Source organism: Rhinolophus sinicus, linkage group LG05, assembly GCF_036562045.2.
Source record: "Rhinolophus sinicus isolate RSC01 linkage group LG05, ASM3656204v1, whole genome shotgun sequence".
NCBI classification, from domain to species: Eukaryota; Metazoa; Chordata; class Mammalia; order Chiroptera; family Rhinolophidae; genus Rhinolophus; species Rhinolophus sinicus.
The window spans coordinates 19,248,399-19,271,128 of record NC_133755.1 but is presented as its reverse complement, the minus strand read 5'-3'; the positions used below and the strand labels follow the sequence as shown (position 1 = coordinate 19,271,128).

Here is a 22,730-nt window from a genome sequence, read left to right as displayed (position 1 = left end):
TGCCACACACACACACACACACACACACACACACACACACACTTGCCTCTGCTTCTCCAGTGTCTTCCTAGCCTCATCTGGTGGCATAACTCAGGGTTTCTCGACATCAGTACCATTGGCATTGTGGAGCAGATAATTCTTTGTGGTGGGGGCTGCTCTGTGCAGCGTAGATTGTTAGCAGGATACCTGGCCTCTACCCACCAGATGCCAGTAGCACCCCCAGAAATTACAGTCAAAAAAGTATCCAGACATTTCCAAATGTCTCCAAGGCAGCAAAACCATTAATCTAATTGTTAAACCTCACCACGACCATCACTCACAAGGTAAATATTGTGAAGGGCAAGCCCACACCCAACAGTACCCAATTCATTCAATGTATTCAGCAAATACTTATTGAGCACCTACTATATGCCCATCACTGTTCTAGGAACTTGGGACATATCCATGAACAGAAGAAATATCTTTGCTCTCAAAGAGCTTACGTTCATTCCAGGGGCACAGGGCCGAATAGACAATAACTAGTTAATCGGTTAATAAGTTAATTGGGACGTCCAAAAGTGAAAGTGTTAGGGTGCATAGAAGTAGGGTAAAGGGAGTCGAGTGTGCCAGAGTTCAGGGATAGGTCGCAATTTGAAACAGGGTGGTAAAGGAAAGCCTATTGAAAAAATTTCAGCTGAGCAGAGTCCTGAAAGAGGTGAGGGCTTGAACCAGGAAAGTATCTGGAGACTCCAGCAGAGCAGGACCAAGTACCTGAGGTGGGAGCATGCCTGGTGTGGAGTGGAGGCAGAGTAGGTAAGAGATGAGGTCAGGAGAAATGCGGACCAGTTCAGGCCATTGTAAGGTCACGTTTAAGCCCTAGGAGACCTTTGAGCCAAATAGTGAGAATAGAGCCCGGATGCAGTTTGCGTATCTAAAGGATCACTGCTGCTGCAAAGTGGAGAATAGACCACATGGGCTCAAGCAAGAGTCAGGGCAATGAATTCAATGGCTATTGCATTAACCCCAGCAAGAGAGAATGGCGTCTCGGACCAGGATGTTAACAGCGGACGGAGGTGGTGAAAAATGGTTGAATTCTGGGCATATTTGAAATGTAAAATCCAAAAGGATGTCCTGCCTGATTAGATAAGAAATTGAGAGAAGGGAAAGATCAAGGGTGACTCCAAGAATTGTGCCTGAGCCACTGGAAGGAAGGAGCTGCCATCAGCTGAGCTGGGGAATGCTGTGGAAGGAGCAGGTTTGGGGCAAGATCGGAGTTCAGTGTCAGACATACTGAGTTGTACAGCTCTGTCTGATAGATAGCCGAGCAGGGACTTCCAGAAGACAGCAGGAATTCAGGAGAGAGATCTAGAGTAGAGATACAAATTTGGGAGAAATCAGCATAAGGTTGAGACAGGATGAGATTGCCTAGGGAGCAGTACAGATTGAAAAGACCAAGGACTGACCCCTGAACACCCCCAACATTTATAGTTCAGGGAAAAGAAGCCGAACCAGCAAAGGAGACTGAGGAGGAGAAGCCAGGGATGTTGGAGGAAATTCAGGAGGGTGTGCAGTCCTGAAGGTCAGGTGAAGAAATTATATTATGAAGAAGTGATCAACAATACCAAATGCTGCTGCTGGGTCCAGCAACATGCAAGACTGCTCATTCCGTGCCCCTCAGTCGACTGAAAGGAGACTCCCTAGCAGGGACAGCAGGGGACAGGCATAAGTCTGGGCTCCAGGTAGACCGAGGCCACCCTCCAGCCTGACTGCTCCCTCCTTCCCACACTTGCAATCTCCAGCCATCTGCAGCTTCTATTCACAGGAAGAGGGCATCCCCAATGGGTGGAGGCCACACTGCTGCCAGGTAGAGGAGAGGAAGAAAGGGAGCAGGTCTGAGGGGATGGACCATCTTAGCACCATTGATTCAGACTGGGCAAACCCCCATTTACAGAGGAGGAGGCAGGTCTGGGGAGGTGAGGTGGTTCAGCCAACCTCTGGCAGGGCCTATCCGGAAGCCAAACTGGGCCCTGTATTCTGTGCTCTGCTCTGCCCGGCTGATGGCCCACATTTCCGTCCAGCATGCCTCTGGCCTATCGTGCCTTCCCCAAGCGGCAGTTAGCAGGGTTTCCTTCCACCAGTCTGACCACCAACCCCACAGCCCTGGGCAGCGCTGCACATATGCAGGAGAAATGTCAGCTCTCTACAGTAGCAATTCACAGCCTTCCACCCACACTAAATCCACTATAAAAAATATCAAATTATTTCCATCATTAAATCCAAAATGCCATGAAACAAATTGCATCTCAGCTATTTATCTGAAAATTTCTCTAGGACTCATTGCCAGCACCCCCGAGTGCTTTAGCATAAGGAGTGGCTAAAGATGAATTGCCATGTCCGCTGGCTGGTTGCACAGCAGCATTCGATGGAAATTTGATGTTTTATTGGCCTTTTTTCTATTAAGTAAAAGAAAAGTCATTTTCCTCTGAGGTCAGGTCGATCTTTGGAGAGTTCCTCTTAGCTGCTGTGGCTGAGAAGCGACAGCATGGCTATTCTTGAAGCACTGTGCTGTCTTTATTCAGAGATTCCAGGATCTGTGTCACAGGAATCCCCCCAGCCAGGGACATCCCCAGGGACTCACAGATGCCTGGGCTCACGCCAGGACCATACGGGGCCCAGAAGTGAATCCAAATAAAACAGCAGCCACTTATTGAGTCCCAAACACGTGTGAAACACCATCCTGTACTGCCCACAACCTGTGGTGTCCTCATTCCCATTCCACACTTGTGGGTCAAAGAGCTTGAGTGAGGCCTCCTCCACAGTTGTTCAGGGGTGTCTGTCTGATTCCAGGGTTCACACCCTGTTCTCCATGGCGGACACAGAGAGCTCTATTTAGGGCTGTGCCAGGGAATTTCTGGAGGCAAGAAATGGGACGCTAGCTGGAAGGAATGGAGAAATGATTATCCCAAAGATGAGCTGGGAATAAAATCCAAGCCTGGCCTCCCACTGGTTGTTTTCCTCTTTCCATGAGGCCTCAGAACTGCAACTTCTCAAAAAAAAAAAAATCCCAGTGGCGCCCCACTGCCTAGACAATGGAGTCCAGCTTCTTCTCAGATTATGTCCAAGGCCCCTGTCCAGTTTAATCTGACTGTCCAGTTTAACTCCTTCTACCCACCCTCACTTACATGCCCCCTAACCCTATCTCACCGCTTAGGGCCTTTGTCATCCCCTCTTAAGAGACCAGGGGATCCTAAAAGGTCCTCCTGAACCATCTCTCTGTCCTAAAATGGACTTTTCTGAGCCAAGGAGACTCCTTGGCTTTTTCCCCAAATACCCCACTCGCCCTGTGGGCTCATGCTGTTCTCTCCCACTGGCATACCCTAACTTTCTCTCATTCTCTGTGTTTAAAAATCTCTCTATCAGATGTAATGTACAGCATAGGGAACATAGTCAATAATATAACTTTTTACAGTGACAGATGGTTACTAGACTTACCATAGTGATCACTTCCTAAGGTATATAAATGTCAAATCAATATGTTGTACACCTGAAACTAATATAATACTGTATGTCAATTATACTTTAGTTTTTTTTAAAAAAAAAAGTCCCTATCCTTCAAGGCCCAACTAAATGCCACCTCCTCCAGGCAGTCCTCCCTGATCATCAGAAACAAAGACTCACTCTCCCTCCCCCAGCTTCTCATGCATTTGCTATCCAAGCTGTCCTGTGGTCCTTCTCGAATTCTGCCCAGAGTGACAGTTATCTGGGTATGTTTTTTGTCCCTTCAATTCAACTGTAAGCAATTGAGAGGTAGGCCCTATCATTAAGCATAGAAGATCCATCTGCTGGGAAGTAGAGAATTCTGAGCGCAAACCTGAGGTGCTTTTTGTTTCCACAGACAAACCAATTAATCCAGAAAGTCTGCATTGGAGAGAACAACGTCATAGAAGAAGAAATCCGCGTGAACAGAAGTGTGCACGAGTGGGCAGGAGGGGGCGGAGGAGGGGGTGGAGCCACCTACGTATTTCAGGTGAGGTCGGTAGTGCCAGCTCCCCAAGGGCAGTGACTTCTGTGGGTCATGAGGTTGGAGCCTCGCAACAGCTCTGGGAACAAAACGCCTCTCAGCCCCATTTAAAGATGCGGAAACCGAGGCCCAGAGGGATGTAGGGCTCCCTGTCTGTCCAGGAAAGGACAGGCTCTTCTCTTGCTGATGTTCTAGCCCAATTTCACCACGCAGGCTTTTGCCATCCCTGCTTCAGAGCTCCAGAGGGTCCCACTGTGCCCTCCCCTGTCCTAAGGTGAACTTTTCTGGCAGCATCGCAGTCAGGCCAAAAGGCAAAGACTTCCTGTGAGGTCTTCCCACAGGGACAGTGATGCTGAGGGCTTAATCTTGAGGTCATGTGGGTCAGAGCCAGAGACCCCCGAGAATGGAGAGAGCGAAGAGACCTGTGCTACCACCAGCACCCAGACCTCTGAGGCTATGTAAGCAGCCTCTAAGCTCGAGCCACACCAGTGGTTTTGCTTCTCGGCTTGAACCCTGACTGCTATAGGAGCTGGAGGGGTGGCTGGGTTGTTGTAACAGGAGTTCAGAGCCCTCAGACCACCGAGATGTCACCCACTGCCCAGCACTCGGACACATTTAAACATTTAAACTGGGGCTCAGGGGTCTCCAACTGGAAGCCTGGCTTGGTTTCTCAATCTGTGAATGTCTCTCCGGCCAGATGAAGGATGGTGTACCAGTGCCCCTGATCATTGCGGCCGGTGGTGGCGGCAGGGCCTACGGGGCTAAGACGGACACGTTCCACCCCGAGAGATTGGAGAATAATTCCTCGGTTCTAGGGCTCAATGGCAATTCCGGAGCCGCAGGTAACACGCTACAAGCACCCCCTCTGCCAGGTCTGTGAGAGTTCCAGCTCAGCCCGGTGCATCACACACCTGTGGGCCTCTTAGTAACTGGGACTTGAGAGGCTGGGAGCTCTTATATTGGTACCAGCATCGAGGAGGAAGGGCAGGCAGCATCTCTGGGCACCACAGACCACCTTGCTAACAGGTTTGGATTTGCAGAGGTCACTGAGAAAATGAAACAGGCAGCAGCATTTGGACAGCCAGCGCAGCCCTCCCTGGGTTTTACCAAATGCAACTGGGTGTGAGCAAACGGAAGAATCTGGGCCCAGTCAGGCACCCCAGGCCCCTGTGATTCATACCTCCAGACCCCGGGCTGCCAGCTCTCACAGCAACTCACTGGAAAAGCTCTTTCTGGAATCTCCATGGCTGAGCTTTCTGTGCTGGTTAATGAGAGCCAGCCACACAAATAGGGGACAGACATTGAAAGGGAGGTAGATTCTTTGATTCCTCTGAAATCAGCCATCTCTAAAGAGAAAAGGCAATTCGTCTTTGTGTTTTCCTTTTTCCACAATCAGACTGAGGGAGGATTTTTGAAGGCATTTAAGATCTGAGATTAATTAAAGCAAATACTCAAACTTTCTCTGTAATCAAGAGATTGCTAGGGATAGAAGAAAGAGTAGCAACAGGTGTTGGGTCCCCGGTGAGGAATTACCCCCAGCAGTATTTATAGTGCCCCTTACGCCAGTAGAATTTCATAAATTACAAAGCACTTCCACATCTACTGTACATGTGCTTTTCAAAACAATCCTGTAAGGTTTTTCCAGAAAGATACTATTACTCCCATTTTACAGAAGAGTCTGTGAGCTCATACAAAGTCAGTGGATTTTTTTCACAACATGGACAAACTGTTTCATACTGAATCCATTTTTTAAAACATTGTTCTTCGTTTATATTTATTTTTATGTCCATTATTTTATTTTCCACACATTTGCTTGAAGCCTGCAAGATGGAGGGGGGTGGGGCAGTCATAAATCACCTCAGCAGGGGACTGTGCAGGAAGTGAGGGCAGGAGGGTTGGGACAGGGTAGGGAGGGCAGACGTGGGTGGCGTCAGGCCCCACTCATCCTAAGATATTTACTGTGCCCATGGCTCTGCGTGGCCGGCCACCAGAGCCCACTTCAGGTTCCTGATGGAGCGAGGGGCCTTCCCTCTGTCACCTGACTTCAACAGCTATGACAGGCCCACACCCCATCCTCTGCCTGGCAGAAAAGAGCCCAGACACTTGAAACCCAGGCATCCCTGTACCTTCTGAAGGTGACAAAAGGTCCCTGGGGGCCTTGATTCAGCTCATTCTAGACCTGGCCAAGAACACTCGGCTTTTGAACCAGAGGCCTGATGGGAAGCAATGGTCCGAGGCTCGCTCCCATCTTCATGTGCTGGCTGTAGCCAAAGCAGGTCTCCCTAGGACAAAGGGCATGCTCCTGGGTTTCCAGCTGTGGACTCTGTAGCCCCCAGGCCCCCTGAAGACCGGGCCTCTGGGCTCTGGAACTGGAGCAAGCACCCCTCATAATGCACCTCGTCCTGCTTCCTTGGCCAGATCCCGCTGCTGACCTAACCTAGCCTGCGTCCTCACTCAGCGCTGTCTCCCTCTCTTCCTGCAGGTGGTGGAGGTGGCTGGAATGATAACACTTCCTTGCTCTGGTCTGGAAAGTCTTTGCTGGAGGGTGCCACCGGAGGACATTCCTGCCCCCAGGCCATGAAGAAGTGGGGGTGGGAGACCAGAGGGGGTTTCGGAGGGGGTGGCGGGGGGTGCTCCTCAGGTGGAGGAGGCGGAGGATACATAGGTAAAGACGATTCGTGTTCAGGTGTCGCCCCTCCCCCCCGTAGTCCTAGGTGCCTCCCTCCCCACCCCTGCCTGCCCTCGCCTGCCCCCCCCTGCCCCCCCCCCCAGTGTAGACTGTGATGTAGCGTGCACGCCTCCCTCTCAGCCTGCGGGGCCAGCCAGAGGCAGGGTGTTGGCTTCCGAGCCAGCATCCCGCCTCGCGGCTTCAGTAGCAACAGCATCAAGGCCCTGTGTGATTCTTGATCACCCCAACGCCGATGATAAAGAGGCTTTGGCTTCCTGGACTGTTCTCTGAGCCACCTCCGAGGTCACGCTGGCATGAGAATCCTGGAGGCCGGACTTCTCAACCCCGTGCCTCCCTCTGGATGGCCTGGCCCATGTCCTTGCTCCCTAAGAGCCTGGTTTGTGGCTTTCAGCCTCAAGGACACCTCACTCTCCCTTTCCTGTGCCAGCCCACCAGCTCCAGAATGGCACCACTCCCCACGCTGATGGGTGCTACCCCTGAGGGCACCTGCGGGCAGCCCCGCGCAGCCCTCCAGCAAGCACCTGGCCACTGGCCCCAGCTCCCCTCTGAACCTAGAGCAGAGCAGAAGAGCCTTCTGGAGCTGAGCGGCTGGGAAATGATGGCTCCACCGTCCCCACAGATTAGGACCCAATGCATGCACGACTGTGATGTTCTGTCTGTGTTTTGCTTGATGCTGTAGAAGATGCTTGTGTTAACCAGATGCTCTTCTTTTCCAAGCCCTGGGTGGGTGGGAGGAGCCCCAGGGGGGGAGCCCAGAGATAACCCAGCCCCAGCTGCATGGAGGGACAGGAGCCTAAGGGCACAGGGGCCCTTCCCCACCACGCCCCAACACTGACCCAGTGGGACTGGAAAGAAACTCTCAGTGCTACTGCCCTGGCTAGTCCTGGAAGAGGCACCAAGGAGCGAACTCAGCCTGGGAGACTAGAATTTTTCTAACTCTTGCTCACATGGGCTGCTTTCTACAGGACCCCAGTAGAGCGGGGACTCCCCAGTGGGACCTGGCCTTGACCTGGAGGGGAAAGTGGCCCCCGCACCCAGCATCTACTGAGCCAAGCCCAGGGTAACCCCTGTGCCCTGAGCCTCCCTTCCCTCCCCACGCCCCGCCCCCCAGGCCCCTCACTGACCTGGCTGCATGACCCGCTGATGCACACGTGTGTTGAGACTTGGGCACCCACCCCTCTGCGTTAAACTCTTCTTTGGTTTGCCACAGGGGGCAATGCAGCCTCAAACAATGACCCCGAAGTGGATGGGGAGGATGGGGTATCCTTCATCAGTCCACTGGGCATCCTGTACACCCCAGCTTTAAAAGGTACACCCTCTGCCAGATGCAGAACCAACTTCCTTAGACCAATTCTCCCACCCAGCTAAAACCCTTAGGGCTGTTCACCCGAGTCCAGGATACAAAGGCATGACTACGGGTCCCAAGGTTGCCTGGTGCTCATCTCACCAAGTTTTCTAGAAGTCAGAAGGTGTGGTCTGATATGGACACAGAGGCAGAATAGTGACTACTAGGCACGCTGGTTCTAGAAAACGCAGCAGTAATAGGCCTTGTACCTGTACCAGCCAACCTAAGCATCAGGTGTGTGGACCCTCCCACCCACCTACGTACATGCTCCCACACGTCCTCTGTCTGAGCTCCACTCACCAGATGCACCAGGCACTTTCCTACATGGAGCGGTGCTTCAGTGGTAGTGGGACATAGAAACAGGGACCAGGGAACCCTCACTGACCAGCTAGAGATAAAGCAGAGGCTGGGAAGGGGATGGAGGTCAGTCTTCGCAGACTCAGCCCAGGGCTAACCCTCCCTCTTTGTCACCAGTGATGGAAGGCCACGGGGAAGTGAATATTAAGCATTACCTAAACTGCAGCCACTGTGAGGTAGATGAGTGCCACATGGACCCTGAGAGCCACAAGGTCATCTGCTTTTGTGACCATGGAACAGTGCTGGCTGAGGACGGCGTCTCCTGCATTGGTGAGAGGATAGGGGTGGGGGGCCCCGAGCTTGACCCACAGTTGGTTTCCATGGCTGAGGGACCCAGGTGCAGTTTTGTAAACTTCCTGACCCCCCTCGGTCTCTCCCTGCTCAGGTGCTCTGACAACTATGCAGAGAACACTGAGTGTGAAGTGTGGGTCATGGCTCACGAAGGAGTCTTACGTCATCTAGTCCCACCCACAACCCAGGGTGTGAACCTTCACATTCCCACCAAGGGGCCATCCTGTCTCCACTGGAACACCCCCAGGGCCAGGGACCTCCACACTCCTAAGACACACCCCTCCACCAAGGGTTAGAGCCAGACCCTGTTCCTTTTAGCTTCCACTCTTTGGTTCCCTATGGGCAACAGACTTTCAAGTGTGTCCTCTTCCTGCTAGTATTTTCCAAATGAAAACCCTTGTGTCTGGATCTATTGACACAAGACAGCGTTTTATGTCTCCTCTCCACCCTGGTGTGCCATATTGGCCGCTGTTCCATTTGTCAGTGCCTGGGACCAGGCACAACAGCTCGGTGTGCTTTGTGCCAGTGTGGCACCGGGGACCTCCCTCCCATGCTCTGGGCTCAGTGCGCTCAGGACCAGAGGCAGAGAGTCAGCCTCAGAGTGCTACTGGGGGCACACTCTACTGTTGGGTACAGTGAGTGCATTGTCTCCAAAGGCCCCTGGATCTCTTCTGTAAGCCATTGTTGGCCCAGCTTTCGTCCGCCTCCTGTCATCATGCCATTGATATTTTGGACCCACATCCAGAATTTAGTATGTGGCCCTACTACGTGTTCCCTCTACCCCAAAGCTACTGTTGAAAGCTGTAAAGTCAGGACAAACCTGCTCATCACCAGGTCCTCCGAAAAGGAAGGCGGACAAGGTCTCTGGGGATGGGAGGAGCAGGGGGCTTTTGTCCTGGCTGGGGAGGGTATTTCTGACTTGGGACTGGCTCAAAGGAGAATCGGCATGGTCACTGGTGCCCTGTGGGGACCTGTCTTCCAGTGTCACCCACCCCAGAGCCCCACCTGCCACTCTCGCTGATCCTCTCCGTCGTGACCTCTGCACTCGTGGCCGCCCTCGTCCTGGCATTCTCTGGCATCATGATCGGTGAGTGTGCCAGACCCCGGGGGCTTCCACAGAGAGGCAGGGAAGGCAGATCTGGCAGAACAGCGGAGTCTTAGGCTGTGCCACAGACACCGAGATGTCACTCCACGTGGGTGGTAATTGTGGCAGCCCAGGCCAAGCCAAAGCAGAAGCCCCCCGCCTTCCCGCCCCCAGCACAGCTGTGGTTCCTTGGGAACCCCTGATTCCTAACCTCAGCCCCATATACAACCTCCTGGCTGCTCGAGGGGTCGCGGGGGTGGGGAGACACTCAAGCTCACCCCAACCCTGGACTTCACTCCCAGCTCCCATCAAACGCAGGCTTCAGCAGGCACTTCTACTTTGGCTCACTCCCTGTGTAACGCCTCCAGCCCCCACTTCCCCACTCCAAGCAGAGAAAGCAAAGTTGATTTCCGTTAGGCCTGTGAGCAAGGTAAGCTGATCTGCAGGTCACAGAGGCCTCAGTATGGTCCAGCCAGGCTCCTACTACTGGAAATGCCTGGGGCAGGTGGGCAGGGACAGGAAGGAAGACAGAGGGAAAGGCTCAGCTCTGGGCAACCCTTTCAGACCAGCCCGCTCAGGAATGAGAGCATCTGGGAGTGGCCAGGGAGATGACAGCATGTGCGATTCCCACATGTCCCTTCAAAGGGACAGGATGACAAGACCGAACACTTGTCGCACACTTAGGATATGTTGGGCGATTTACACACTTTTAGTTCACTAAATCCTCAAATAACCCTGTGATCACAGTTGGTACATTTCATAGAGGAGGGAACTGAGCTCATAGCAGTTGACTCACCTGCCCTGGCCCATAAGTGGTGGGGCCGGGCTTTAGAGGCAGAATCCACCCTGCAAGTCACAATTTTGTGCTGCCGCCCATGGAGGTTGCTTACAGAACATCCTCACGTGTACGGTAACAGTGATAATGAGCCCTTGTATCGGTTCTTTAGAATTTTTTACAACCAATGTATGTTGGTGAATTCGTTTCCATATGATAACCCCAGGCGGAGGGGAGTGGGGACAGGGGACAGAGCAGGAGTTACTTTCCCTGATTACAGAGAAGGAGATGGGATTCAATGAGGTCACCTGACCTGGTCAGTGTCACTCAGCTTGGAAGTAACAAAGGTGGAATTAGAACTCAGGTACTTGGGCAGCCGTTTGGATGGCAGCTTAGAAACCTGTTGTTCGGTAGCAGCTCTCCAGCTACGTGGCTTGACAGTTCTCCAGCTGCAGGAAGCACAAGTCACCGAGAGCCCCAGCTGCTCTCATGCCCATTGCCAGGTTTGCCCCACCCGAAGACGGGGCATAGCACAGGGACAAAGCAGGCCTATTCCTGGGAGACATGGGACTCCTCTGCTGGACAGCTTTGGCTCCAGAACTTTCCAACAGCCTTACTGGAACTTCTTTAAACCGCATAGCTATCTGGGATTTTTATTCAACCTTCCCTCACTCTCTCCTGCAAGTGGGGCTAGACTTTCAACACAGTCTGATGGTTCTCCCAGCCTTCCCAGGCTCCCTCCCCACTTCCTCTCACAGCCAGTTGCCCTAATGAAATCCTTGTATGTTTAATCTCGTCTTGGGTCTGCTTCTCGGGGGACCCAAAGTCATATGTCTCTGCCTCTGTATGATACAGTAAAAATCTTTTCCATTTATATGATTTTAAGCTTTGCATTTACTTTAAACTTTCAACTAAAAGTGCACTTTCACATCTATGATCATTTTGTTAGTATTACTAAGTGTGATGAAAAGGGTTAGATCTCAGAAGAGGAGATGGAGATCCAAGAAGGCTTCCTGGAGGAGGTGGCCTATGCTGGGTTTCAAGGGCCAGGCTGCCTTGTCCAGACCACGCTGAAGTTGACCTCCATCTATCTGTAGTGTATCGCCGGAAGCACCAGGAGCTGCAAGCCATGCAGATGGAACTGCAGAGCCCCGAGTACAAGCTCAGCAAGCTGCGCACCTCAACCATCATGACTGACTACAACCCCAACTACTGCTTTGCCGGCAAGACCTCCTCCATCAGTGACCTGAAGGAGGTGCCCCGGAAAAACATCACCCTCATTCGGTGAGTGTCCCCTGCCACCCCTCAGGGAAAGGGGGTGCCCTACGAGGCTGGATGTCATCCCAGCACCGTGGATTCCTCTGGCCGTAAGAGGCCAGCAAAGCCAGCCCTAGGCCACCCCCAGCCCTCCCAAGGGGAGGAGATTTCATGTGCAGGACCATTTGGGGGTATTTAACACCCTGTATATTCATGGGGTTTGTACAACGAGAGGAGAACTAGATGGGAGGAACCGGACGCTCCTCACAATGCTCTCAAGTGCCCCCTGAGCCTTGCTGGCCTCTGTCTCCTCCTGGTGGAGCCCAGTGTCCCTTCTCAGAGCACCCAGAGCACCCTGTGCATGGTCTGTCACTCGCTGAGCACACTCCACACAAGGGTCGGCCAGCGACCTATCCCCCACCCCCCACAGAGTGCAAGCCTCCCGGGCCAGGGCCAGGTCTGACTCACCTCTCTGTCCCTGGCAAATATCAGAGACTCAAGTCTTCACTGAATAAATGTTCAACCACTGTCTTGAATCCCCGGTTGGAGCACCTCTTGCCGGTTTCAGATAAAACCATGGAGGCCTGTGATTATGTAGGAAAGCCAGGTTAAGCGTGTGACGCGAGCGTGTGCATGCCCTCCCGTGGGCATCCACTAAATGTGCCCGGCCTCTTTCTCCTAGCCCACTTGCCTCTGCCTCATCTTCCCTTCTCCTTTGCACAGGGGTCTGGGCCATGGCGCGTTTGGGGAGGTGTACGAAGGTCAGGTGTCTGGAACGCCCAACGATCCGAGCCCCCTGCAAGTGGCTGTGAAGGTAAGAGGGGCTCCCTCAAGGGCCTGACCTTGGTCAGAGGTCTCTGCAGACCAGGCTCTCTGCTGACTGCCTCTCACTCCTGCTGCTAACGGCCTTCTCCCCTTCTGCGCCCAGACGCTGCCTGAGGTGTGTTCCGAACAGGACGAACTGGATTTCCTCATGGAAGCCCTGATCATCAGGTACTGTCACAGAGACACACTCCCCACCTCCCCACACAGAGTTGTTTCTAATAGACATGTCTCTGAGAGAAACACCCTCCAGCATGCCTCTCCCTCTCCAATAGGAGACTGCCCCAGATTCTTAGCACGTCTTACCAGAGTAGAAAGCTCCAGATGGTTGACTCAGAAAAAAACATCTCTGTGGCCTAATAGTCTAGTTGCTATCACGCTGCCTTCAGCCAGCATCCCTGTGTCATCCATTCCTTCCTGTCCCTTCTTCAGAAATAGAGCACGTTAGGTTTTGACAGTGGAAGATATCATCTCCCACCAGGTAATTCTTCTGCCAGGCCTCTCACCAATCCCAGATCTCAGGTCTCATGTAAAGAAAATGTGATGGAAGGCCACCCCACGCGGGTCCACACAGCTGGCCTGCACCCTTCAATGTGTGGCTCTGGGGTCCCCAACTAGGAATCTCGATATCTGGCGCTCTGAGAGATCACTTTAAGGAGGATGAAGGGGTTTGACCTTGAGATCTGGCTGGGTTCACGGCCTCATGTTGCACTGGGGAGCCTCAAACATGCTGACAAGTCAGGGTGGCTTGGGCTCTCCTTTTGGTGGAAGTGGCAGAGGGAATGAAGGCAGCATAGTGTGTGATGTGCTCGTGGGCTCTGGAGCCACAGGAAGACAGTGGGCTTGGTACCTTGCTTTAAAAATAACTTATCTGATTACACATGTAACACATGATTATTGAATAAAACTTGGAAAATACAAGCTTATATGGAAAGCCAAATCACTCAGTCTTACTATTTGGGAATAACTAAGCATCGTTATATTTCAGTCTCTAGTCACATACTCTGTCAACTTTGCATGTGTGTGTGTGCCTGTGTGGAGTTCCATGGCCCTGCTGTCCTGTGTGTCCTAGTAGGTTCACATTAACAAGAAAACTCAATCCACATGCCCCTCTTCCTCGGTCTCTTTCACATGAAGTCACCTGGCAGGTCTCACACAGTCCCTTGTGGAAGCAGTTCCTCCAACTTCCACCTAAGTCCTGCCTCGGGGGACTCAAACACAAATCCTAGCAAGCAGTCCATGCACCGGTCTCCCAGAAGGACACACCACGCTCTCCTGTCCCCCCACCCACTTGCTCCCCCAGGTGCCTGTGCGACATCCTCCCACATCCAACCAAATACTCTTGTGCAGACTGAGCTCCTGCCAGGCCTGCCCTCTGATTCTTCTACCTGCTCAGTGATGAGATAGGTCTTGGCTTAGGCTCAGCATGGAACCCCTGCCACCCACATTTACAGAATGCATTTACATAATGTGGCTGCTGAACACATAGCTCCGTATCCTGCTTTCTCCCACTTACGAGATTTTCCCAGACTCAACTCAGTGAAATGTGGTTACTGCCCTCTGCTCTGCAGCAAATTCAACCACCAGAACATCGTGCGCTGTATTGGGGTGAGTCTGCAAGCCCTGCCCCGATTTATCCTGCTGGAACTCATGGCGGGAGGAGACCTCAAGTCCTTCCTCCGGGAGACCCGCCCTCGCCCGGTGAGTGAGAACCCCCTTTCCCCAGTGCTTGTGCCAGGGAGCAGAGCCAGGGGTGGAAGAAGCAAGAATGGGCAGCCTGGGAAACAACTCGTCTATGGCATCAAAGGAGTTAGGCCCTGGGCTGGGAGCTGGGCATGGCCAGGAGAGAATGGACAGAAGGTGGACCATGGCCCCGAGAGCTCATGCAAGCAAGCCTTGTGCAATGGATTCTCCTGCCTGAATCCCTTTTCATGGCCTGCTGACTATGGAAAACCAAAGTAGAGACAAGCACAGAGAGGGTCGTTCATGCCAGCCGGGTACTAAGTCAATCGGCCCACCTGGGGCAGCTCAGTCTACCCCACCGTTCTGAGCCTACTGTTCTCTCTCAGTGGCACCTCCCTGACCTTGTAGATTTACTATCCAAATAAAGTGCTGACCTATTTCAGAAGGTGCTGCACATGTGCTATGGTCAAGGGGCTCATGCTGGAGAGACTGAAAAGACCTAGTGATCCAGGAATGCCCAGCCCTGCTTAGCCAGGAGACAACCACATGGCTTAGGACAGACGCTCACTCTAAGCTCAGGGTCTGCAGTGTGAAGTGTGAGGCCTGCACTGGAACATCTCAGAGGAGTTTCTGAATTATATAACGCAGCATCCTGGGGGGACCCAGAGTCCAGCCGCCTACTCCTGTCACTGCTCGGTGCCCTGAGATGCTTCACACTCACACACATTTGAAAGGATTCTGTGGTCAAACAAATGCCAGAGCCACAGCAGGCTCCCTCATTGGGCCTCAGTACACACCAGTGTAGAGCAACGTCGCTGGTAACTCCTGTGATAAAGAACCTATTGAACCCAGGAATTCCCACACCTGTTTGACCGAATTCCATCCCACAAGCCCGCTTTGGGAAACAATGGACAAAGCCTCTCTGAGTACTGGACAGAATACATCCACAAGCACGATGGGCCTGAGGAATGTCTGGTTGCCAAAGGAAGTGCCACGCTCGGGTGAGGGGTCGCTGGCAGATGGGGTGAGGGGACCCCGATTCGAACTCCTTCTTTGCCCAGGATGCCCACAAATGGCACTGGGCACCCTGGCTACGCTCTGCATAGCTCATTGAAGTATCAGTTTTGCCACAATGCCCAGACCTCCCCTGGCGCCCCACTCACACACACTCCATGGACTGCCAAACTACCTGCTTCTGTGCAGCGTGGTTAGTGGAACAGTTCATTTGCTCTGAGCACACACAGACAGGGAACCCAGATAAACCTGGCACACGGGTTAATGCCTGGGAAGCTTTAGTCCCTGCATCGCAGCAGGTTCATGGGGCATTTGAGACATCAAGGGCCCTCGCATCCTGAGTGACGGGCACAGAGACACTCAGGGGAAGCCCAGAGCAGGTCTTCCTTTGGTGGGAACAGAAAGCATTTTCCTGGGGAGAGAAAAGATATTTCTAATACTACAGCAAGATGGATGAATATTCCCCTCAGAAATAGATTATTGTTCTTTTTCCCAGGAAATGGGGACTCTTTCTGTCACACTGCCCGGTATTTCTGACCCTAACAAGGCCTCTGGAGAAACCAGACACATGGACCATTTCCCGAGACCCCCCACGGCCCTCCACACCTGAACGCCATCGATGACTGCAGATCCCTTTAAGAAGGATTCACTCTGTGCCTCTCTAGACCCTCGTAACAATCCAGTGAGGCTGTAGTGTCGTGCCCCTTTCACAAATGAGGGCGCTGTAGCTTGCAGAGTGGCAGAGCAGTTAGCCCCAGGTCACACAGCCAATGAGGGACAAGGAGGAATGAAGCCCAGGTCAGCTTGACTGACCATTGAAATAATCTGCTCCCTGCACTTGTGTGCAGAATTGTGCATTCACCTGGGCTCTGGGCTCTGTGTTCACAGACTCAAGTCCCTTCTCTGACGTGCTCTCCTGAGGAGCTCAATTTTAATTGCTAGAATTCTGCCTCCCCCAACAGATCCTTAACGCCCACCTCAGGGCAGTTTGGGCTCCATCCTTTTTTGGCTGTGTGAACTGGAGTGAGTCATTTTGCCTCTCTGAGCCCTCAGCCTTCCCACCTTTAATACAGAGACAACCTTCTCTTCCCTACCAACTACACAGGATGCAGCATCAAAGAGATCCTGGATTCGGACTTGCTCTGATGCACATAAGGCCCTGCCTGATGCCACGGGCAAAGAATAGTCCCCTCCTAAGTTGTCTCTTCCAGAACTGAAGCATGCCCTCGAGAAGCACGAGTTCTCTCTGCCTCCCCAGACCCACGCTATTGCTCCAACGAGTCCTGGGGAGGCCCTGATCTGTGGCAGAGAAAACCCCAGCCATTATCTGGGTAAATCCTAGTTCAGCTGTAATCAACCAACCAACCCCCCAACCTTCATTGAAGCACTACAGGGTGCCAGACGTCGTGTGGGATGCTGTGGACGTGGACGCTGAAGTCCCTGCCTTGGGGACATGGTAAAATCAACACAGAACAAATATGCACATCATGACGACATGCTGCTGCGGACTTCCGGGGTTTCAGAATTCAGTGACACTAAGACAGGATGTAGCTTTTAGAAAAGGCTTCCGGGGTCTCAACAGGCTGTCCGGGCGGAGACGGACTGCACCCCAGAGGTGGGACGACGTCCGCCATTCAGAATAGCTTGAAATCGCTCTTCGGTTGCCTAGCTTTTCCCAACAGCTTTTCTTCGTCAATCCATATTAAGTCTGGATCTTCTTCAAGAAAATTAATATTTAAAAATATTTTAAAACATTTAGAGGATTTTAAAAACATTATCCCCATGATTTTCTGACAGGCTCATTCATAAGTTTGGGGGATTCAAATGTAGATGAAGATTAAGGTGGAAGAATGTGCGGATGAATGAACAGGGGAAAGGACAGGTGGCCACCTGGGTTCCTGTACTTTGCGGTTCCCAGCCCTGGCTGCCCACTTACTCACCTGGGGCACTGTGAAACATACAAACGCTGTGCCCTTCTGGGGAGATTGATTCGTGGGTCTGGGCTGAGGCCCAGGCATCTGTACTGGCTGAAAGCCACCAGGTGATTTCTAATGGGCCACCAGGGCCCGGACTCCAGGGGGACAAGCGTGTCAGGGTTTGGCCTCCTTGCACTTGAAGCTAGTGTTTCAGATCTTCTCTCTCCCAAGAGCTGCACGTCAGTGGATCACTCTGTCTCCCCACAGAATCAGCCCTCCTCCCTGACCATGCTGGACCTTCTGCACGTGGCTCAGGACATCGCCTGTGGCTGCCAGTACTTAGAGGAAAATCACTTCATCCACCGGTGAGTCAACATGCCTGTTGCCTCCTCCTTCTGTATGCTTCCCTCTCGTGTCTCAGCGTCCCCTTCAGAGGAGAATGGTGGGGCTCTCTCCCAACGTGCTGGGATGATCCAGCTTGTCTTTAAGACGACTACTGGTTCTGCCAGGTCTTCCTTTGTAAAATGGGTGTCAAAATGTCCACACCAGCTCTGGAGACTTCGATGAGCCGTGTTTGGCCTCCTGTGGGGACCACTGCTTGTATCTTGCAATGAAACGTTCAAGTCCTATAACACTTTAACGTTCCCCCATCTAGAAAACTGAGCTCCTTAAGGGAAGTTAAAGGAGTTCGTATTTTCACATATTTGATATGGGTAGTTCGAAGGCAAGGACCCTGTGTTATTCTTCTTCGTATCCATGGCATACAGCGAGGCACAAGAAATGTTTGTTGAGTAAATTAATTTTTTTCTAAAATACTCTGAAATGAGCATAATGATTATTTTATCTATTCCTACACTTGATTTCTTCTACTGTATATGACCCTTGTGTTTAGATGGTGTTTGGACTAGGACTTAAAATCCACGCATAATGCTATAGACATAACAGATTACAGATTTCGTTCCATGTGGATAATTGATGACTTTCTCATCTGACAGCTTGACTCTGAAATCTGAAAAGTCAAGTAGATTGTTAAGCTCTTTGCAAAGCTCTTCCTGATGATTTTCCTCTAATTTAGTAAATAACAATCTGGTGAACTAACAATTTTTATTAGTTCACGTCTTCGAAGAGTATAAGGCATATTCCTAATAATTACAGTAAGTACAAAGTAGAAAATGAGAGATGCTGCATGAGGTTAGACATAGACACAGATGTAACAGATAAGAAGCTATGCTTTCTCCCTAATAAAAATGGGGAAATTAAAGATCAAGAAGTACACTTGCCCAGGTTCCCAAAGCCATTCCCAAAACAAGGCAATAGGGCCGGCCCGGTGGCTCAGATGGTTGGAGTGCCATGCTGCTAACGCCAAGGTCGCCGGTTCGATTCCCACATGGGCCAGTGAGCTGCGCCCTCTACAGCTAAGATTGTGAACAGCTCTCCCTGGAGCTGGACTGCCGTGGGCTACTGAGTGGCCGGCAATGAGCGAGAACTGGCGACTGACTGCCTCAGCTGGGGGTAGCACAAAGCTCATAATACCAGCATGAGCCAGGGAACTGTGTCCTACACAACTAGACTTAGAAACAACGGCTTGAACCAGAGTGGGGTGGGGGGAGGCAGGAGAAGGAGGGGGGGAAAAAGCAAGGCGATAAACTCTTGCTGTAGCTTATCCTTTTACTGTCACTTCATCATTTGGCCTTTAGCTCTTCCTCTTGATTCTAAACCTTTCCAACTTGTGGATGATTTTTTTTTCTTGATAGAAATAGCAAAGGCAAAAAAGGAGCTGGGACCAGTCCTGTATATTCTCATCGAAAGCTACATCCTCTGCTTCAAAGCACAGGACAGCCCTGCCAGTGGTGTTCTTGCCATTTCTGTTGTGCCCAGAATTTTCCATACATCTTACCTCTGAGCTAAATTGTTGCTCAGACATTACGAGATTCTGCTCTTTTTGGAATTCATCCTTGGTGACAGCCATCTTTCCATCTTTGCCTGTGTCCTTTAAGTCTGGACTCATCTGAGAGCAACCTGTGCAATCACCACCTTGGTGACTTCAAATGTCTCCCTTTGCTTCTCCCTGAGATCATTCCTGCTTTTTCATCTCCGCCCCTCATTAGTCACCGAGCATACAGATTCTCTGGCTGAGGGATCACAGCCATCTTTCCTCTGACGTTTTGAAATCTGCTTCCCTAGAGCCAGGATACATTGGGCCATATCCAGTGCTCTATTATTAGAAATAATAAGATAACAGGATCACATTCTCACAAGATTCCTATCACTTCCATACCTGTGAATAGTTACCCAAGGTCAAAATGAGATCCCAGAGTCATCATTTGTTTCTCCTTTGATCCTTTTTTGAGGAATGAAATCGTCAAACATCAAATCAAGAATGTATCAAATGATCTGCTTTATAAGCAAAAAGGTGACCTGTAGCAGATACTGACCGTCCCAGTCCAAGCTTTTCTTCTGGGGTAACTGGTATTAGGAAAGCATCTTTGGCACCTTCTAACTGGCTCGGAGGTCTACGGCACACTCTCATGACTGTCCCACCTCTCATGCTCTCTCTCCCACCGCTTTTTTACCTCACCAGTTACAGGCTCCCATGCAAGTACACACCTCTGGAATTCAGAGCAGCACTCCCTCCCCAGATCTCACACTCCCATTTGTCTACTATCTCTGTTTCCCTTGGTCATGGTTTATCGCCATGTCAAGAATTATGTATCATTCTACCAATTCTCGGTGTGTTCTATGATATCACATTTATTTTCTTGCCATTAAATCCAAGATCATTTTTTTTAAACAACCATTCCATGCACATTGGCATAAAGACCTTTCTGGAGGCATAAATATTGTTCCTGGTCTACTTTGCTGTATTTCTCTTGAGAAGTAGTAGCTATATATGCCACTATTTTTCTTCTTTTTGATGTCATGTCATACCTATTATGCTTCTGTAGTTTTATTAGGGCATTTTATGCACCATCGCTCCTCAAAATTCAATGTACACCTTCTGGATCAGGTCAGTGGCGTTAATAACATCCATATCCCTTCCCAGCCCATTGTTCTGGCATCCTAAGCCATGGGCCCCCACCCAGGTCCTCTGTTTTTAACACTATCCCGTTGTTTATTTTCCATGTCCTTCTCGACCAAAGATGAGAACCTTTATGAAACCAGTTCAAAAATATGAAAACACCACCTGTGGCTCCCCAAGTACTACTTTTTTGTTTTTCTGTCCTGGACTTAAATATCATTAGAGACCACTTCAGACTTCTTCTGGCTGCACCCTTCATTCCCACAAGCATGTCAAGAAGGGGTAAGCAGGCAGTGAGTACAAGCTAATGAGTGTTGGAAAGCTTCTGATCGTGCCTTCTAGGCACGCTCCAGGCAAGTAGGCCATCTGGAGCACAACAGCACAAATAAGACAGCTTTGTAACTTGAAAGATGTGATTCTTCTCCCTCTTAGCTATGATATAGACAGCTTAGCAAAGGCTTCAGATAAAATCATGGATGTAACAACCATAATGGCTCAGTAAAAAGGAAAACTATAAATATTTGGGAATACCTTAACCTACTTGAATTTGATATCATGGAAGTCACGCTGTTTCAGAAGACGCCTTCAAACAGCTGGCTGAAATCGATGAGCAATCTGTACGAAACAATAGCTTAAGGACAAATGGCATTTCTTATGTCCCTCTAGTATTTGCTTTTAGCTTCATTTTTTTCAATAAAATGAGGACAATAATAGCACCTTGTATCTTATAGGATTGTTGTGAGAATTAGATACGAAGCACTTAGAACAATACTTAGTACACAGTAAAAGGTCAATAAATTCTAGTTTCTATTATAGTTATTTTCATGTTATTATCCTATTAAACATTTCCAATCATCTCCCTAATCATTTCCCATGTCCCTGTTAGTTCTGAGGCCAAGAATTGGCATAGTTTTTTCATTCATACTGAAGTATAATGCAGGAAGAGAAAGATAGAGCAGACGAGGTAACTATTTGAACTTCAGAATGGAGGTAAAAATCTAGTGAATATTAGACATTTACTTTCCCAGGGATAAAAGAAGGAAATGCGTTTTCTCCTGTTTTTCTTCCCAGGGACATTGCTGCCAGGAACTGCCTCTTGACCTGTCCAGGCCCTGGAAGAGTAGCCAAGATTGGAGACTTTGGAATGGCCCGAGACATCTACAGGTGAGTCAAGACTGCCATCACCCATCAAAGCCCATCCCAAGAGAATGGGACGTAGCTGCTTGTGCCCTAAATCATCTCTGGCACCTTGTCAACTCGCCACCTAACGTTTCATTAAGTTCCTTTTCAGGATATGGGAAAACCTTAATTAGTGCCCATACTGGATGGTCTAATTAATTCTAGGATCACACTGCCTGCCATAATTGACACCAAGTTCTTAATTAGGGTGTCTCTCTGGATCCAACTCCCTAATCCTAGCATATTCTGAGACACAGGATAACTTAGGTATGTGATATGGAAAAAGTTTCTAAGTAACCTTTAATTTACTTCACCCTTCTCCTCAATACTCAAGAATTCTAAATGATCTTAACTTCCATCATGTCAGGCAAGAGCACCCCAGAACTGATGGGATACTGGGCCCAGCTCCTTGGTCATCTTTGCCCATGCCAGGAGACCCGGGAATATAGTTCAAAGCCCATAGGTACTTAACTCAGCTTCATTTCTTTTTCCCTGCAATCTTTTCAAGGCCACATTTGAAAAATGAAACAAATTTAAAAAATACTTCTATTGCACTTTCTCTCACATTTCTTCTTTGTCTAATTATTTGCATCATGGAGCAAGTCACTCATTTGCATGGCCACTAATTACACCTTCCCTAATCCAGAGGAGGGTGGTCCCTCTCTAGAGTGGGGTGATCATGTAGAGCTTTCACTCTTTGGAGAGTAAGGGAGACCCCTCACAGCCTCCATCAGAACAGGTAACAGTCTTCAGAGGTTGAGAATGCTGTTGACATATTGTTACCACAGGGTAGCAGCGTGTGGAAGATTATGAGTTAGTCATGTTCTTAGCCACAACCATCCACCTCTGTGCACCACCTGATACCTTGGTTTGCTGCACTTCATTTTCTTTTACTACCCAGAGTCTCAGCATTCCATCCCCTCCTTTCTCAGAACACCCCAGGAAGGCCTGTGCTTGGCGATACAAGAGTTGCAGCATGACTGAGTAAGCCCTGGGCGATCTGGCCCTTCCTCTCCATCCTCAGCTCTGACAGCTCCCCAACTCCAGGCTTCACCACTCCAACTTATCCACTTACCCACTGTTCCCACATGCCCTGAACAATTTCAGGTGTCAGGAATGGTCTTCCAGGAGAGCTTCTTGACCAATTAGCTCTACCAGCTCCCTCTACAAAACATTTCCTGTACTCCCCCCACCTCGAGAACAGATCAGTTCTTCACCTGTCACTCAGCTTCGTTCACACCTACATCATTTTATGTGATGCTCTGTACTACAGGTGTTCACATGTCTGTTTCTTTCACT

General features: G+C 50.4%; 1 protein-coding gene across 2 annotated transcripts in view; it reads left to right on the top strand.

Annotated features, from left to right (window-relative positions):
- Positions 1 to 22,730, top strand: part of ALK (ALK receptor tyrosine kinase) — a 636,280-nt gene that overhangs the window by 599,544 nt on the left and 14,006 nt on the right. The window contains exons 14-25 of one of the 2 annotated variants that reach the window (XM_074331841.1): positions 3,875 to 4,006; positions 4,698 to 4,842; positions 6,483 to 6,665; positions 7,900 to 7,998; positions 8,509 to 8,661; positions 9,665 to 9,769; positions 11,639 to 11,825; positions 12,522 to 12,612; positions 12,727 to 12,791; positions 14,192 to 14,321; positions 17,501 to 17,598; positions 21,324 to 21,416. In XM_074331841.1, the coding sequence (XP_074187942.1) occupies positions 3,875 to 4,006; positions 4,698 to 4,842; positions 6,483 to 6,665; positions 7,900 to 7,998; positions 8,509 to 8,661; positions 9,665 to 9,769; positions 11,639 to 11,825; positions 12,522 to 12,612; positions 12,727 to 12,791; positions 14,192 to 14,321; positions 17,501 to 17,598; positions 21,324 to 21,416 (1,481 nt within the window). Of the gene's footprint in view, positions 1 to 3,874; positions 4,007 to 4,697; positions 4,843 to 6,482; positions 6,666 to 6,791; positions 7,999 to 8,508; positions 8,662 to 9,664; positions 9,770 to 11,638; positions 11,826 to 12,521; positions 12,613 to 12,726; positions 12,792 to 14,191; positions 14,322 to 17,500; positions 17,599 to 21,323; positions 21,417 to 22,730 lie in introns of those variants that run through there. The other variant, XM_074331842.1, reaches the window with a different exon arrangement.